This window comes from Nannobrachium achirus (assembly GCF_963921795.1).
Source record: "Nannobrachium achirus genome assembly, chromosome: 2".
NCBI lineage: Eukaryota > Metazoa > Chordata > Actinopteri > Myctophiformes > Myctophidae > Nannobrachium > Nannobrachium achirus.
In genome coordinates, this window is record NC_137811.1 from 70,133,517 (window position 1) to 70,153,738 (window position 20,222).

Genomic DNA, 20,222 nt, shown 5'->3' on the forward strand with positions numbered 1-20,222 from the left:
GACAAAATATAACTCATGTAATTGGCCCACTGGCTTGTCACTTGTCATGATCTGAAATGGCAAATCTTTGCAGTGCTATAGAGAGAGATCCCACTCTATAGCACACAATGGTAAATAAAGGAATCTGAATCTGACAATGAGGGCCTCTCCAACTCTTTTTCCTGGGCTGAATCAGGGGCCCAGCACGTCCCTGCCGCCCTAAATAACATCTCGGCTCATTTTCCTACTTATATTGATCCCAAATGACTGTCCATGTGACTATTAGGCAGAAATGCCCCTGTTGTCCAGTTTCCCCAGCAGAACCCAGCAGCCCTCACAGCATAGAGTGGAGCACATGAGCCTATCGCTTTTACACTATGAATGTGTTACTAGTTGTCCTAAACACATCCATGGCTTGGTTGTCCCACAGAAGCCACCACAGTCTCATAAATCATGTTTCGGGGTGAGCATTCAGCACAACTGCCAATCAAAGGACTGCACTGGCCAATCACAGCGAGTCTTTTCCGGGACTTGGCATCCATTTAGCAGAGTGTGGAGGCTCGTGTGGGACAATTGACGGCATGGATGTGTGTGTTTAATGACAACTAATAACAGACTGAAAAAACACACTTTTGACTGCAACAAATAGTGCAAAAGCGATAGGCTTATTATGTGCTCCATTCTATGCTATGAGAGCTGCTGGGTTCTGCTGGGGAAACTGGACAACAGGGGCATTTCTGCCCAATGGACAGTCATTTGATCAACATGATCAATCCATTCAACCAGGGACGTGCTGGGCCCCTGATTCAGCCGGGAAAAAGAGTTGTAGAGGCCCTCATTGCGCGCTATAGAGAGAGCTCTCTCTCTCTATAGCGCTGCTGCTACTCAAAGATTTGCCATTTCAGATCATGACAAGTGACAAGCCAGTGGGCCAATTACATGACTTATATTTCGTTGTCGTCAGGTGGAAACCTTGTCTGTCCAAAACCGTTTGTTTTGTATTTATCATTTTAAAAATTTAAAAATAGTGAAAACAGCCGATCTACAAGCACACAACGCCTCGCACCACTGCTTGTAGATCTGCTGTTTTCACTACTTTTGTGCAAACAGTTTAATTTTTACTTTTGTGCAAACAGTTTAATTCTTTCCTAATGGCCGGCCTGGACCGGCCGGGAATGAACCGGGAATGAACCGGCCGTTCGGGAGTTCGGCCGTTCGGGAGTTGTCCCGCTTTTCCCAATGGCCAGAACGTCCCTGCATTCAACATTACCAATCGGCTCCGCAAGGGCCGACTGCTGCTGAAGATTATATGCACTCGTCTAGCAGACAATGACCCCCAAAGCATGGGGATGCCTGCTCTCTCTCTCTGCAGACCATCGCTGACTGAATTTGACCTCAACTGGCATGAGGGCGACAACAACAGCATGTGAGCTATTGCTGCTTTGACGCTATATGACATCCACTATACAATGTTAACGGCTGGCGTCATTGTTGTTACAATGAAAGCAGCTCGAAGCAGACAGCATTTCATCCAGTTACGTCAGACAGATGAATGTGGGAGAGTAAAACCAACAGAACTGAATCGCGCACGCACGCTCGCACGTGCACGCGCACACATTGTCACAACAGAGAAGGAGAGGGCTTTCTTGCATGGGTTGTTTAACATAAGGACCATCTGGACTGATTATTTCATTAAAGTCTTGGCTTCATTTTGTGCCACACACACACACACAAACAAACAAGCAAACACACAAACACACACACACGGACGCACGCACGCACGCACGCACGCACGCACACACACACACACACACACACACACACACACACACACACACACACACACACACACACATCTACCTGTCCCAGCGTACACTCTACTGATCCCAGGAAGTCTGCCTCCTTCAGTCCGTTGTGAGCGCTGCTGATGTCAATCAGCTCGTAGCGGATGCGTTGGACCTCTTCAAAATAAAAGTCCAGCGTGAACACCTTGGAGAAGGTCGGGTGGTTCGAGCTGCGAATGACCTCCGTCCTATCAACCTGGGAGAGAGAGAGAGAGAAACGTACAGTGTCAGAATGGGAGTGGATGATAAATAAAAATCGATTCGTGGATGGATGAGAGATATAAAGGGAGGGAGATAGAATGGTATGGGAGAGGGATAGAGAGACATGGAAGATGGATGGACGGGTAGAAAGAGAGAGAGATTTATGGTGAGATATAAAATAGATTTATAAAATAGTGAGTGTATAGTATGTGTGAGAGAGACAGATAGATAGATAGATAGATAGATAGATAGATAGATAGATAGATAGATAGATAGATAGATAGATAGATAGATAGGAACAGAAAGGGTGGACGAGGGATATAAATAAAGAGGGATGGAGAGGGATGGAGAGATAAGTGAAGGAGAGAGAGAGAGAGAGAGAGAGAGAGAGAGAGAGAGAGAGAGAGAGAGAGAGAGAGAGAGAGAGAGAGATGTCCCCATTATAAAACAATGTTGACAGAATGTACACAGTAAAACCTACAATGCACATTGGACCTATTTGTAACTCACATGGACCCAAATGGACCTGCCGCAAGGGTCCATTTGGGTCCATTCTGTTCTCTCTCAGAGTCAAAGTGTCACTGAGGGATTTGAGCGTGTGCTGGGCGTGTGAATGTGTGTGAGCCGGAGCGCTTCAGATGGAATCCGTCCACTTGGCATTTTGAGAGCTATGCAGATGGAGCTCCACACAGCAGCCAGGGTACACTCTTTTAATTGGCTGTGTGGAGGCTTTCTGCTTAATTAGAGCCACTGTGAAGGAATGTCTCTCTGGCTGCATGGGGAGCCTCACTTTGTCTGATTCATCCTCCTCTCCTCTTTGCGTGACGTTGATTTCGTCGATTAGAAATATGACGGAAAAAAGTTTGTTGACTACCTTTGTTCACTGACGAAAACTGTAACGGAAATACAATTTATATTCCCTTTAGGCTATTGATCTATCGGTTATTATTGAGTTATTGATTATTGATATAGTAATTATATATTTAATATTCATCTTACTTACGTTATTATGGTTATATTAATATATGACTGCATGCTGATGTTATGAATGTAATATCCTAGCCAGGGAAGTAAATGAGTATGATATCATCGTTGCCGGGTGAAAACCTTGTATGTCCAAAACCGTTTGTTTTGCATTCATCATTTTAAAATGATTTAAACCAGTGAAAACAGCTGAAAACAGCACATTTCATAGCCAGGCAGAATTGACCTTCCATATCGTCGTTGTCGGGTGAAAACCCTGTATGTCCAAAACGGTTAGTTTTGCATTTATCATTTTAAAAATTATTTAAACTAGTCGATCTACAAGCACATCACAAGCACACAACGCCTCGCATCGGCTGTTTTCACTACTTTTGTGCGCCCGCCTTGTATGATGAAGCAGGGCTTTACTTTACGAAAGAACGTACAAATTTGAAACTTGGAGATACGAGGTTTCCGCCCGACAACGACGATATTCAAGTGCTGAGAGAACACATCTTTTGGTCAGACAGAAGGAATGTCAGTCCTCAGAATTATCTTAACAATGTGCAGTATCTGTATTTAAGCCTTCCGAGACAACTGGACCCTGTCCACCTTTCCCTCTTCCATTGCTTTTTCCTTTTTCCTTTCTTCTTTCTATTCTTTACTCTCATTTTCTCATTATTATATTACATAGGAATTATTGTCATATTATTGTCAATTTTGTATTGAATAAATCAGTGTCTAACTCTTCATTCTCTCACTGAGGAAATGTTCAATTTCCACAACAAAAACTAAATAAAAACTACACGAAAACTATGCTGTGATGACTCAAACTAAGACTAAATATATTGACAATTTCTTCAACAAATGAAAACGAGACGGGCGCCCGCTCGCCTACTGGTCCAGGCGCATACCACATAGGCTCAGTGTAGCCTTGACAGAGGGTCGCTGGTTCGAGTCCTGAATCTGATCCCGACTACCTTTGCTGCGTGTCACTCCCCATCTCTCTCCCCGTTTCCTGTCAGTCTAGTACTGTCCTATCAATAAAGGCATAAAAGGCCAAAAACATATCTTAAAATGATAATAAGAAAATAAAAATGAGACTATTTTATGTTTGGTACAACGGTTGCACTCGGGTGTTGCACTCTAAAAATAGCATATCTACAAACTCACAACGCATCCCAACGTGTCCCAAATCCCAAAAGAGGAGTCAAAGTTTTACAAAAGAATCTTCTGCACTGCAGCATGTTTCTAATCTTCGCTGTCAACGAAGGAACGACTCTCAGATCTTTATGACTTTCAAAGAACTATATTCCTATAGTTTCCCGGCTTTCTGAATGATGACAGAATAATACAGAGGGCCATCCAGTATGAAGTCAATGATAACAATAATCCCTTCAGCAGAGAACAGAACAGGACTTGGTAGAATTAAATTACAGTAAGAGTCAAATCCCTCATGGCTTCCTGTCTGGGATGTGATGTAGTGTCCTACAGCTTTATGTTAACACAGCACAGCTGCTGCTGCTGCTATCTGCTGAGATAACATCATTAAGCATGCACGCACGCACACGCCCTTGTGCGCGCAGCCGCGCACGCACGCACACACACACACACACACACACACACACACACACACACACACACACACACACACACACACACACACACACACACACACACACACACACACACACACACATTATTTTAGGGTGGCAATTTTATGAATGCCATATGTACCATTTTGTGCCATTTGTAACCCTGAACCTAAAGCCGAAAATAGAAGATATTCTTTTTTAGGTGCACGACATTGGGGTGCAACTAAGAATAAATCAAGGATAACTCCAACCCTAATGGTTCAAACCTGGGTAGTTCGAGCAGGGCGATTACATACAAAGTGAATGCAAAGACGAGACGATGCGCGACCGGGGCGTGGCACGAACCGTCCAAAAGGAGCGGGGCGAACGGCGCAACCGGTCCCTTCGGTATCTTCGCCCCAGTTGAATCCAAGTGAAGTGACCTTTGTTTCCCCCCGACTCCACGTCCCGCCCCGGTCTATTGGACCGGGACATTTTGTCCTCACAAATAAGAATACTACTACAATACATACTGTACTATAGTATTAAAACCCAGATAGCAATCTGCATCATTTTAGATAGTTTTGCGTTGGCTATTCAAAAATAGCACATATTATACAAGCGTGCACTGTACTGTACATCCGTTATTCTTGAAAATGTTTGAAACATCTTGAAAGTGTGAGAACTGCTGGTTTAGAAGTCATTTGTAGAATCAGCCTCAGGCCTTAATGGGTTAAATGTGGACATTTGGCCCTCACAAGTAACACACACACACACACACACACACACACACACACACACACACACACACACACACACACACATACGTTTGCAATTGCTACTTTGTGGGGACATTACACATAGTCTACTATCTTTGTGGGGACATTCCATTCATTTTTAAACCTAACCCTAACCCTGACCCTAACCCTAACCCTTAACCTAACCCCTAAACAGCTTGTGGGGACCTATTAATTTGTCCCCACTTGGTTTTTTCCTCCGATTGTACTATCTTTGTGGGGACATGAGGTCCCCACAAAGTAGTATTTCCCTGTCCACACACACACACACACACACACACACACACACACACACACGCTGTTACTTTGCTGAGTTTTACAGTCCCTAAGAACTAAATACAAACTTCTCAGCGCTGCATGATAAATATGTAATGAGCTACAGATCTAATAAGTGCTGAGCCAAGACACAGTTCAGATGGATTTGGGGACCGCCCGTTGGTCCATTATTATGAGTCTCCAATAGTTCCAAAAATGTCCCATTGGACTCTTTAAGCCCATTTATCTGACCGCCTATTATCCCCACAACAAACAAAGGAACGCTGCTCCGAAGGTCCGCTGCTCTGTAAATACACACACTCTCCCTGGAGCGTTAATATCCGTAATATCTCAATTTATTACAATGTGCAAACACAAAGATACACTTTTACAAAATGCACACTTTTTCGTGGTGTGGTGTGTGGCTCACAGCCAGATTGCTAATGTATCCCTTTACAAAGTGCAGGCTTTGTTGGGGTATTTGCATTTTATGTATTTGAACTTTTATGTATTTGTACTTTTGTGGAAAAGCTTATTGTAGCAGTGGTTGGTTGTTGTCGCAAATTAAATCTCATCTGCTGAATGAATTAGTGATGGAAGATAGTCCAAAATTACATGAAAACCAAACCACATGTCAACCTTCAAGACAAGGACGAAATTCTCAGAAGAATTCTCTTTTCCGAAGCGCGCATGCATTTATTTATTTTTGTTTGTTTTTTGTTCTTGGGTTAGGGAAGGTACCGTTTTGCAAAGCTCAATGACTACCCCCTCCAAGGCCAGCACTTGTCGGTGTATGTGTTACAGTACATTTGCACATACGTAGAATTTGTTCCCTGCAATTACCCATCCTAACCATTAGGGGAAGGGGCTGCCATTAAGACCTGGGCACTCTAACCTAACGCGGACCAGTTTGTGTAGGCAGATGGACGGGCGCGGCGAATCTCTCCGCGAGTCTCTGGCCAATAGCATGTGTTCTCCTCCCCCCACCCCCCTCTGCTCCTTTGCTCAGCGCAGAGAACGCTGCTGCGTCATGACGTCAACACATTCGGTGCGACGCTCTCTGCACTCTGATTGATTAGGGAAATTCTACACTTCCTCCAACAGTGATCATAACGCGATCGCCCAGGCTTCTTTTTCTTCCTATCGCCAAAAGAAGCCTGGGTTTCCGAGGCTAAGACCTGGGTAGCACTTACAGTAGCATTTAAAGGAAAATTCCGGACTCAGAGGTTCTCTCATCTGTAGTTGGTGAGTCCATTCACCAATGAGCGGTTGGTAATGATATTCGAGCAAGAGAAATAAGAGGATTCGCATTGTAACCAATCGCTCCATTCTGAAGCTGTGGTCGGGTCGGGCGAAAGGACAAGATTACCTGTTATGAAAAAGAAAAATACCACTCTTTTTGGAAGAGAGCAACACCAACTACAGGTGAGAGAACGTTCTAAGCCAGGAAGTGTCTTGCTCAGGGACACTTTGACACTTTATGGCAATTGCTGTAGCAGTGTGGTTGTCACAAATTAATCTCTCACTCACTCGTTCTTGAAATGGAAAAGGTGCACTCAAACTTCAAGACAAGGAGGACAACATAGGCCTACTCACATTCATCACACAAAAAAGGTTGCACCTACTGTATCACAAAGAGCATTCTTAATAGCCTTCCTCAAACTTTCTGAGGAAGGCTCTTTCCCAAGACACGTTTGTTACAGTATGTTGTTTTATGTTCGTGTTTTTTGTGTGATTCGAGCCAAATAAGCACGGGTAAATGTGAGTATTTTCTGCTGTAGCTTGAGAGGCTTAAGTGGTCACTTTCCTTGGAACTAGAGATCTGCGCGGGACAGATCTTTTTTATCCCATTACCGCCCGCTCCTGCATGATTTCTGACCACTCCTGCCCGCCGCCGGAATGATTTCATTTTTGACCGCCCGCACGTCCCCGCAAACAATTCCTGTCCGACCGCTCCTGCCCGCAATTGACGAATGTATCGTCCACTATGACAGTAGGCGATGAGCTTTGATAATCCACATAGACTACTATAGGCTCCTTAACCCTGCAAGGCCCAAATTAATTTCTACTGGCCCAAAAAAAAAGTGAGATGTTGTTCGTCCAGACGCTGGAATTTCAACTTCTCTGGGAGGTGTGAATGTCAGTCTCTGTGGGGGGTATTTATATGCAAATATCGTGGCCAATGGCATTGTAATACTAAACAATAGGATTTAATGGTGATGTGTTAATGTGAAAAAAGAACAGGAAAACTAATTATAACATTTTTTAAAAAATGATTTAAAAAACGTTGCCAAAAAGCAACGCTGGGCCTTGCAGGGTTAATGAGGAAAATAATTAATAACTTTTTTTAACATCAAGAAAGACTAAAATGTTAGGGAGGGACTAGTGGAAAAGAGATTGATCTACAAGCTCAGAACGTGTCGTGTTGACGGGCTAGACCAGCTGCTGCCTGTTGGACTCACCACTGCTGTTTTATTTCGAGAGAGGGTTCCGGTCCATTTGAAGAATTATAATCCAGCATTTTGAGGTGGAAACATGGAGAATGCACAGTTGGAGGAGAGCAGAGCTTCAGTCGGCTAACTTCTAACTAGTGAGTCCAAAGTCAGTCCAGCTGTGGCTGTTGCGTTAATTGGTTTGGCCTTGACTTACTTACTTTTACGTCTTTTTGTTTTCGTGTGTGTGTGTGTGTGTGTGTGTGTGTGTGTGTGTGTGTGTGTGTGTGTGTGTGTGTGTGTGTGTGTCTCCGCTCTCAGTTGACAGCAGCATGTTATATAGTTTCAGTGAGAGCTTGAAAATGTCTTAATTTCACAGATCTTTTTAATTAAAATGGATAAGAGAGAGAGGGAGGGGGAGAGAGAGCAGAGAGAGAGAGAGAGAGAAACTAACTACGTAGGCCTACTGTAGGTGCGTGCTGCGTGCGTTGTCCTCAGGCTCAGCAGGGGGGAAATTACATTCTCTACATATTCACATCTTGATAAAGTATAGATATAAGCTTATTGCGGGAGGGCGCGGGATTTTGCGGGGCCCGCTGAGTTTATTTTGACCGCCTGTTACCGCCCACAGGGATTAAAATACCGCCTGCGCCGCAATATATGGCGGTGGGACCTGCGGGTCTCGCGGGAGCACACTCCCGCTGCAGGTCTCTACTTGGAACCCTTTAGAGGTTTTTGGCCCTTGGGAGAGACCACTAATTTAGAAGTCACGAATGTTCCTTTTGAAGGTTTTCACTCCCTTACATACGCTTTCTGATGAGTGTTTAACTTCTGTTGTGCTTGTTAACTGTTGTTCTTTACAAGCTTTAACATGCATGTATGGTGGGTCAACCTATATGCAAATGTAACCCAAATGCAAATTAGTGAAACATCAATGGGATACTTAATCCGATTAGGAGAGGGAAGATTCCGTCCAAGATGAAAAGGGATAAAGTGCAAATAGCAGTACTGCGAGAGACTTGTCAAATTGAACATGCTGAATTAAGCGAAATGGGCTTTGAGCTTGAAATATTTGTTTTCATCTTCCTACAGTACATATCAGTAAGAGGGAGGGGATTATAGATTAGAGTGATTATACTGATGTAATACAGTGAATAATGAACACAAATCAAAGGTCAAAGACAAATAAGGCCGATGTGTGTGTGTGTGTGTGTGTGTGTGTGTGTGTGTGTGTGTGTGTGTGTGTGTGTGTGTGTGTGTGTGTGTGTGTGTGTGTGTGTGTGTGTGTGTGTGTGTGTGTGTGGCATTAACGACTTGTGATTTTTGCAAGTCTACTCAACTCAGTAAAAAGTTGAGTTGAAGTCAACTTTATTGTTTGATGATGTCATCATCAAACGATGGGGGACGGGGGGGATGGGGGACTGGGGGACAAAAACTATAACTAGTTAGGGCTAGTTATAATGCAGCCAGTCGTAAGTAGGGGAAGTAGGAATAAGGGGCCGTCAGAATAATGACATATGGCACTGTGAAAATAGCAGATTGACAAGCTTGTGGATCGGCTATTTTCCTGCGAAAGCTTTCCCCACAATAGCAGAAAACAGAGAAGACACTAGCACAGAGCCCTGAGGGACTACGGTCAACCATATAAGGCTTTAGTGGTTAATGATAACCAAAGCTCTGGTGATTTTACATTGTGGAGGGAATTAATATATACTTAAAGCCTCAATAGGACTCCTCTGGTGGAATTCAACAGCCAGAATCCATTAGCAAGAAGATTGGATAAGGGGAAGAAGAATCATGAGTTGCAATTAGGCTTACTGTACTTCTATCCATCTGTGCTGTGGATTGATACACTTAAATGTAATGCTATGATGACGGCAAACTCATTTCCATAACTTATAGAGAAAGGCAAATGCTTGGCCTTGGACATTGAAACATTTATAAGTGAGATCACATATACACATTGGACAGCAAGGTTTAAAGAAACAAAATGTAGATATAAAATTATACAAATATCTGCTATTTTCTAAGCGGTTCTCCAATAATGTTGGTGGAGATTGTGTGAAACCTTTGTCTCAGACACATTGACAGGTTCATTGGACTCGAGTGTCCCTGACGCACAATGGAAGCGTCAAATTGTCTCGGCTGTGTTATGTGCTTTATTGTTGCTGCGCTGCAATGTCCCTCATTGTTCCCTGTAGCCTGCCATCTTCCACAGCAGTCGGACAGGCTTTTAAAGACATCACACTTGATGAGCCTAATGTACTGTATTTAAATTATAATATAACATAATATTTTTTTTTTTAAAAAGGTGTTTTCATAGGAATACCAAATAAATCCGAACTTAAAATATACTATGTTGGATCCATTTGTCCAAGTAATAATAAATAAACAAGCGGAATTGCCTATGGCCCAAGGCTACCGTTATGAACTGTATAAGGTTGCCGCGGCTCGGCCAAAATGGACAATAATGCCTTTTTGGATAAAAAAAAACACCTGTTGCTATTTTTGAGGGGGGCTAAATAACAAGAAAACAAGGTAAGAAAGCGATTTACCACGGAATTCTCCTTTAACTGTGTGTGGGTGTGGGACACTAACAATTTCAAGATTTCCAAACGGGCCCTGTCCGACTAGAGAGTTAGACAGCAATTTATCAATAGGCTAATCTTCAGATCGAGATATTCCTTGCCCACTGTCACAGAGGAGCAAAATCACACATTCACACCAATAACAATGAAACTGTATTAATGAGTTATAAGACTGAGAGTTAAGCAAATCTCTTGGAACAGATGGTTGTGCAGGCCGAGTGGTGCAAATCATTAAACTGTTGGTCTTATCCAGAGTTCATAAGGTGAGCTTTGTGCAGGGGGTTCTCCAAAATAACTGATATTGAGACCAGAGGCACAGTAAATAAATATATAGTCATAAAGCATGCCTTCTGTGAGGAAGAAAGAGACTTCACCGCTCATTAAGTAGTTCTGCCTCACTCTCTCTCTCTCTCTCTCTCTCACTCACACTCACACTCACACTCACACTCACACTCACACTCACACTCACACACACACACACACACACACACGCACACGCACACGCACACGCACGCACCCGCACCCGCACGTGCACGTGCACGTGCACCTGCATGTGCACACACAGCAGCCCACATACTGTATGCTTGCAACAATTATATCAAGTAAGTTTTGCAACCAACCGAAACTGCCTGAGAGCGGCGCTTTCATGTAAGAAAGTAATTTGACGTTAGAAATAGATTTATTTTTCCTCGCTAGTGCAATGTGCTCTATATACGCGTGCACATACACACGCAGGAAGAAAAGGCACGCATGCACACACACATGCGCACACACACACACACACACACACACACACACACACACACACACACACATACGCACATGCACACGCACACACAGAGATAGAGACACAGAGACACAGCGTGCAAGCACATTTGTTCATTTTGGACACTCTCAGAGTTACATAACACCAAGGGCCTTATTTTTGTCCATGCTAAACCCCAAACCCTTAAACTTCTTTGCCTTTTTTTTACTATTTTTGAAAAACAAAAATTGCTCACAACGTGGCTATTTGAAGTATGTTAAATGTTTTTCAAAATAGTAAAAAAAAGAATTATGGGCTGGCTGTTTTTCATTTTGTTTTAGTCTGTTTTTCTCTATCCACGAGTTTCCAACGACCCATAGTGCATTGCGCAGACGTCTGTAACGAGCTTCCGGCGCCGATTTACAAGCTCACAACGGGTTGCATCTGCGACGCAACGGGAGCTTGTATGTCTGCTGTTAAACCCGGAAGTTTGGTCCCGATAGTCTCCAGTAAACTCCCGCGGAAACTTGTGGATAGGGTCTGGCCTGGCTGGTATGTGGGCGTGTGTGGGTCTGCCTGGGCGTTCTTCTCAGTTCCCAACTCATCTTCCTGTTGGCTGGATGCTCACCTGGGGTGGTTCCTCTCATCAAGCAGAGAGGATAAAAGCCCTGGCTCTCCACTCCAGCTCCTGCCAGTTTGTTCAGTTGCTGACCGGTAAACATCACTGTGCCTCTGCTCCTCAGTTGGTTTGGATTGCGCTTTTTGCACATCACTAATTCCTGCTGTCTCCCTCACTCAGATCGCCCCAATTCCTCCATGCCTGCTGCCTGTCTGCCTGTCCACCAGACCAGCCTATTATACAGCCACGCCAGTCCAAACTTCACTTTTTGATTTTTGTACTACAGGACTTTAGATTTATGAGCAACGTTTGAATTCTTGAGTTCTGCTTTTGGGTCCTAAAACAAAAAATACCCTAACAAAAAAAGGCAAAGAAGTTTAGGGGTTAGCATGGACGAAAAGGCTTGTATAGTGTGTAGTGCTTATTGGGGACCCAGATATAGCAGATTGCATCAAATGGGGGTCCGTAATGGGAAAAGAGTGAGAGCTACTGGTGTAAACCAGTGGAGTGGACTGAACTCATACTACGACTCAAGTCCTTAAATCAATCCTATTTTTATCTTGCTTGTATGTTAGACCCTCCCATTGAGGAAATAGAGAAGAGGAGACGTCCCATTGGCCATTTCTGATGACAACATCACAGGTGATAGGCCAACTCCCAGTGGGCGGGACTAACATACAAGGAAATAGGAAGCAAGTGAAGGAAATAGGAATTATTTAAGGACTTGAGACGCGGCCGTACAGCATCCTTATCGAGGGGAAGGCTTTCACAGATAATAGACGTTCAACAAGCTCACAACGCGACGCAGCGGCTCTTGTCAGCTAAAGCTTTCCCCACAATGACAGAAAACTTAAAATACACTGGTATAGAGTCCTGTGGGACTCCGCTCAACCATATAGGGGTGTAAGTGGTTAAGCGTTTTCCTGGAGTTGTCTTGTGACACCATCCATCTTTCATTCAAGATTTATTTATTCTCGAAATTACAACTGAGTCGTTAAACTCATTTACGTGCGTTGTCGAGTGAAGTTGTTGAATTACAGAAGCACTTCAACAACATCACTATTGGAAACACACAAAACAGAAACAAAAAACATTACATCTAGAAAGTGAACATACAGTAAATAGTAAAAGGCACATATGTGGCATATAGAATAGAAGCATAGAACAAATTAGAAACAATTACATATTGAGGCAACAGGTTTGGTCACCAGAGATCTAAAACGATTTAAAGGTACAGGAGCAGTCAGTTTCAATGTAGTCTGCAGATCATTCCATGTGGTCGGGCCACAGAATTGCTGAAAGCAGATTTACCAAAGTCTGAGTTAACCGTGGGCACCTTAAAGCTATACTGTGTAAGTTGCTCAACTAGTGGTCAGTAGCGTCCGCGTCTTTCGGCCGTTTTTCGCCGCGGACCGGGCCTCACACCCCCGCGTCACCCCCGCGTCTGCCTCCACCTCGCCGAGATCTATCTTTAGAGGGGTCCCTGGTTCCTGTGCGTTCAGGCATTCCGAGTTTCACCCGAGTATAGATAGAGACACACGGGCGCCTACAAATATGGCCGCCCTATTGTGATAGCTAGCGACCCCACTTCAAGATGCGCTGTGATTGGCCGGCAGTGTATAACCCTCGCTGTGATTGGCCGGTAGTGTATGATGACGTAATTTTTGCGCGAAAACCGGACCCCGGTCAGGATCATAGGAAACATATAAAGAGAAGGCTTCAGAAGCTGAAAATAACGGAGTGGGTGTTCTAAAACTTTAGCGATTTAAGAGTTAGGACAATTTTAAGATTTGTTTTATAAAAAAAGTTACATGGTACAACTTTAAAGGTCGGGCACCTTAACCCAATTATTTTATGCTTTAACTATTGAAAAATAGCAGATCTACAAGCTCACAGCGCGGCACCGAGTGCCGCGCTGCGAGCTTGTAGATCTGCTATTTTTGAAAAGTTGTGAAAATTAGAATTTTGACCCAATTCTAAAAGTGTCTTTTGAATCCTTCTAAGGTTTTTTGAAAAACCTACGTTTCTGTGTCAGCAATCTGGCCAGCCATCGTCAAAGAAAAGGTCCTTTTCACTTAAATGGAGCTCAATCAGTCTGTTCTTCAGAGACTACTATGTCAGTGGTTCTCAAACCTTTTCACGTGAAGGACCTCCAAAATGATATTTATTTGTCATCTCAAAACATGGCACTCAGTGCCGCGCTGTGAGCTTGTATATCTGCTATTTTTCAATAGTTAAAGCATCCAATAATTTTAGGCCTAAATGGGTTGTTAAAGGTCGGGAACCCTGTACTGGTCTAGACTAGAAGTTGATGGAACATGACGTTGGTGTTGGTGATGCTGAGCCAATTGAGCAGCGTCTCGCCTGCCTCTTCCCACAGAAACATGACAAGAGGTGCACTACATTCAACCTAGCTCTGGTCCAGAGCGTCATCGAGTTCTCACTAACGCTCTGACCAGTGGCGTCAGTTCAGAACAAACTAAGGTATGGCAACATGACTGGTGTCTTGCACACGCGCCTTCGCGCGCGTGCAAGACACCAGTCATGTTGCCACACCAGTCATGTTGCCATACAACAGGCATGATACATTTATTTTAAGAAGTACCCCCCCCCCCCCGTTTCTACGGTTTCTTGGGCTATGGTTAGCCTGGAACGGTTGTTCAAGTGCAGCTAAACTTGGTATGTTAGTAAACGTGCCAAAATTAACAATAATGAATTGCACCTGTGCAGCCGACCTGCGGAACCTGGGAATATACCATTCTGTCAAGATGGGGAGAATACAAGTGTGGAGAATATAATTATAATAGACTACCTTGTTAAAGTGACCATTGTGTTAAATTTTGCTTTTGTAGTTATTTTACTGTAATTTAACAACATAATAACCAGCACAGATAGACAAAAGACATTCATGGATTTATATTTAAAAGTAACTTTTATTTTCCCCCCTGAACCCAGGGTATGGCAGCTGCATACCCCTGCCATACCCAATTGACGCCCCTGGCTCTGACAGGCGGCTGACTCACAGACGAGGACCAGGAATTTCTCTGCCCTACGAGGGCTCAACTTCAGTCAAAGTAAACAAAACTACTTCGCCACTCACCTAAACAAAGGTAGTTTTTTTGCGTTGCTGAAAGTCTATTCTCCACGGTGGGAAACCTCTCAGCACCCCAGCCGTGAGTCAGCCTGGCCTGTCAGAGCGTTAGTGAGAACCCGCTGACGCTCTGGACCAGAGCTACATTCATCCTAACAGCACCATGGCATGGTGTCATGCAAAACATGCTGAAAATAGCTCAAAATAGCCGATATATGATTTTTTACAAGGTCTGACAATTTGCAACGTAATGTAAGTTTGAAGTAAGTACGTTACAATTCTTTTTACACATCACAATTGCTCACTAAACACAATGCATTGTGAGCTTATTTTAATATTTTTGCAAAGATTTGGAGGAGGAAATTGTAGTTTGGAAAACAAAATCCCAAAATGTAAATGTTGGAACATGTTTGAACATTTATTTTATTGTTCTGTTTTAATGGGCGATCCGATAGTCCTGAGTGGTGTAAGGCTCATTGATTATTGATTGAAGAATTTATTAGAAGGTTGCATAGACGGGTTTCTGGTCCACGTCACGTTTGATTCGGTACCAACATTAGCCAATGAAACCAGCGCATATACTCTATGAACCAGCGCTCCCCAAAACAACAGGTTTGGGGATTGGACGGACTGATTACATGATACAGTCACCTGTGCATTTAGTCTCAATGTTTGTAAACAAGAAACCCGTCTATTGGAAAAAGTACAGTTTCATGACAGTACAAACACTCATAACGGTACACATTGGACTCTAATTTCCTGACAGTGAGTCCTCGGTTCAACTCCAGGCCGGCCGGACCATTTGATGCATGTCAATCTCCTGCCATGTATCCTGTCTAGGGTTGGGTATCGTCGGCGATACTTTTAATGGTATCGATTCACTAACGTTGATACTATCGAGTATCGGTTCACGTAAATACGAACGATACCTTGTTTCGATACTCTTGAATGCACCCCTTGCCGGTCGCATCTGTAACAGTTGGGCTACTGGAAGTTTAATGACTGCTTTAGTAGGCTACACTCGTTACTGTGAAAATAGCCGAGAATAGCCTATAAAGGTTATTATTATGATAATGATCCAACGTCTATAAAATAGCCCATAGAAAAAGGCAAATAATAATTATAATAATAATAATAAATAAAAAGTATCGAAAATGGTATCGAAAAAGGTATCGTATCGATTCCCAGGTATCGAAAAAGGTATCGTATCGATTAAAAGGTGAACGATACCCACCCCTAATCCTGTCTCTCTCCATTGCACCTGTCAAATGAAGGCAGAGGCTCTGAGCCTCACATATGCCCAAAATATGAACACCAGTTTAAAAGTAGTAGTCTTACTCTTTTCTTTTCTTTTCTTTTCTCTTTTTGAGCAGTGCAAGCTCCAACATCTGGATTTGTCCGTTTGTCCAAAGTTTGTACGCCCAGGGTCACATTGACCAAGCTTCACGGGACGCTTAATGAAATTCACTCATAAATAGCACTGCTCACTTCACACAGGGTGTGGTTAGGACATGGACAGATGAAAGCAAGGAACAACTAAACACATGCCTGGTCTGTATGTCATGTACAGTCTGTGTTGAGTACCTTTATTGTGTAGGCCTAGTGATGTCTTGGTGTTTCCTGTGTTGGCCTAGTTACTGTTGCCTGTCTTGTCTCACCTCCCTGTGATTAGTTATTGTTCCCCACCTGTGTCCTGTCAGTCTTCAGCCAATCATGTGTTAGTCTTGTGTCTATTTAAACCCTCACTTCCTCATGTGCCCTTGTCAGATCTTAAAGTGTTGTCATGCTGTGGTGTTCCAGTCTGGTTCATGAGTATCTAAGGGAATAAACCAGTATACATTTGACTTGCTCTGCTCTACTCCTGCCTGTCTGTTCTGCTCCTGGGTCCAACAATCCTGCCTCACAACGTGACACTGTACAGATTGGGACACTTTTAAAGAAGGCTCTTTGGATGAAATGACTACAGTCACAAATGATTATATTAATTGTTGTGTTCATTTGGTTGTTCCTACGAGGGAGATAAAAAATCTACCCTAACAACAAATCCTATATGTGACCAAAGATATACAATAAGTAATAAATGAAAGGAAAACAGCCTTCATAAACAAAGATTTTGGTGCACTGAAATTGGCAGATAAAAAGATCAAAATGAAAATGAGACAGACAAAATTTGCACACAGACAGAGTCTGTAGGACGCATTTAACGCCAATAATCACAAAAAGGTGTGGGATACGATGAAATCCATGACCGGAATGTCTTCCCCCACAAAACCGATCTTGACAGATAATGATCTTCTCTTCTCTCTTCTCCAATGACCTAAACATTTTCTGCGACAGATTTGAATCATTAGACAATTCCTCAAAGTGCACTGATATATTGAAGGCTGTTACACCTGCCCCCTCTGACAAAATTACCATCACGGAAGAGGATGTAAGGAAAGTATTTCAGTGTACCAACCAACACAAGGAAAGCTAATGGGCCAGACGAGTGCAGAGCTTTTCTCCTTAAGAACTTTACATCTGAGTTGGCTCCAGTGTGGTAACCATTATTTCAAACCTCTAAATTATAGACACACAATTCCTCTGTCTTGGAAAACCTCATACATAAAACCACTACACAATCCAATGTTCAAAAGAACATAAGGATTATAGACCCATAGCTCTCACTTCAGTGATTATGAAATCACTTGAAAGAATACTGTTACAACATCTTGTTAGTATAACCAAAGACAAATTCGAACCCTGGCAGTTTGCTTATAAGAAGGGTTGCGGTACAGAGGATGTGGTCGTCACACTGGTCCACTTAATTACAAAACACCTAGATCTGTCTAATAAGGATCATGCAAGGGTGCTGTTGTCAGACTTGTCTTCAGCTTTCAACACAATACCGTCTCATATACTAGTGTCAAAGATGGTACAGTTAGAACTGAATCCATACTTAATTCACTGGTATGCAGCCTTTCTCACCAACAGAGTACAGAGGGTGAAAGTGAAAAGAACCCTCTCCTCAGCAGTAACTTCTAATGTTGGGGCCCCCCAAGGTTGTGTAAGCTCAGCTATACTTTTCACCCTTTATACTGACAGCTGTTGTGCTGAGGAATGTATGTCTGAATGTCGTACTGACAAACCAAGACAATACATTCCAAAGTACTCTGATGATACAGTTTAGATAGTTCCAGTGATCCTGGACTGCACCAACTCAGAGTGAATAAGGTGGTCGAATGGAGTGATAACAACGCTCTCATCATTAACACTAAGAAGACAGAAGAGATTGTTTTTGGCGCACCACTAGATACACACAGATCTCCCATTACTATTCATGGTGAACAGATCAACCAGGTATGTTCGTATACATACCTTGGAGTAGTAATAAACCATCTTTTGTAATGGAAAGATCAGATTGAATCAGTGTGTAAAACAAAGTAAATAATCTACTTCCTTCGCCGTTTAAGATCATTTGGTGCTAGTAGACAGATTCTTCTTTTCTTCAGTTTTTCACTTCTGTTATTATGAATGTTCTGGTATGGATGCCTGTCTGCAGCCCTAAAGTCACAACTGCTGCATTTGTTCAAAGATAGTTGGACAACCACTTCAGAGGCTATATACGACTACGTATTATAACAGCATTCTAAAGTTGTCAAGAAATATTACCTCTAACAGTAGCCATGTGTTGCATGCATAGAGAAAATAGGTTGCTGCCCAGGAAGGAGATACGGTGTTCCAGTATACAATAAGGTCAGACTAAAAGGGTCCTTTGTCCATCAGTCGACTCTAAGGCTTAATCAGGAGTTTGGCCAGGGGTAAGCTAGGTGGTGCATTGCTCTTGTCTGTATTATCCTTATGTATGTAATCCTGTTCTTTGTTCCTTTGTGTCAAATGTTTGTATATATGTTGTCGCATACATGGCTGCTGTGTCGCAAGACAAATTTCAGTGTGAACTGACAATAAAGTACTATATCATATCATATCATATCATATCATATCATATCATATCATATCATAGTTTCTTTTAATTATTATTCAGCAATGCAAGACAGACAGACTAAAGGCCCATTCCCACTGGGCCAGATACAGATACAGAATATCTGTCTCCATTAAAGTGGAAGAGACTGGACTACCATCCACTTCAATGGAGACAAATGTTTTTTTATCTGTATCTGGCCCAGTGGTAATGGGCCTTGATAGTAATAGTAGGCCTACTTGAGCTAAGTCTCAGGTTCTAAGTTGTACTGTAAGCAGCACTAGCAATGTGCTAAACCAGAGACAAGACATCTGAAAAGGTGAGATTGTCATATTCAATGGCTAAATGTATCTTTTTTTTTTTTTTTTTGGTAGAGCAGTAGTAGTACTAAGTACTATACTACTAGTAGGAGCAATATAGCACCATTACTACTGGTATTAGCAGCTCCAGTAGTAGCCTGGTAATAATTAAAAGAGAAGAGAAGAGAAATTCCTAGCAGCAGAGCTGGCTTAATTTGCATATTCTCTCAGACAACGGTGCTAATAAGACACATGGCTAAAAATAAACGTGTTGAGAGCGCTGGGGAGAGATGGGACAGAGGGAGGAAAAATACCCCGTTCTGTCTGGACCCTGAGGATAGAGGAGGAGGGGATTCCCATATATGTCCCTCTCTCATTCACACCACGTTGATATTTAGTCTGCTTTGTTCTTGTTATCAAGAGAGAATAGAAACCCCTGGAGAGAGACAGAGAGAGAGAGAGAGAGAGAGAGAGAGAGAGAGAGAGAGAGAGAGAGAGAGAGAGAGAGAGAGGAGACAGGAGAGACAGACAGCAAAGCTGCAAGAGAGAGAGAAACCTGAGAGGGAGACAGAGACAGACAGTAGGACAGCTGAGAGGGAGATGGGGAAGGAGAGAACAAGGAGAGAGAGAGAGTAAGGCCAGGAACAAGACTATACAATTAACCTTGTATTCTTCCTATTTCGTCAACAAATAAAAACTAGACTAACATGTTTGGGAGGAACTAGTGGAGAAAAGATGGAACTAAAAGACAAGTCATTTTATGTTCTGTTGCGCAGATCTACAACACGCCGCGCTGCGACCTGTTGTGAGCTTGTAGATTGGCTATTTTCAGCGTTCAACTAAGTGTAAATTCAGGCATCACGACGCCATCAAG

At 42.9% G+C, this 20,222-nt stretch overlaps 1 protein-coding gene across 1 annotated transcript in view; it reads right to left on the reverse strand.

Moving 5' to 3' along the window:
• LOC308309114 (copine-4-like) overlaps nt 1–20,222 on the reverse strand; it is a gene marked incomplete at both ends in the record, with an annotated part of 292,243 nt that overhangs the window by 247,916 nt on the left and 24,105 nt on the right. The window contains one exon of the mRNA XM_080754587.1: nt 1,840–2,019. Within this exon, the coding sequence (XP_080610713.1) occupies nt 1,840–2,019 (180 nt within the window). The remainder of the gene's footprint in view (nt 1–1,839; nt 2,020–20,222) is intronic.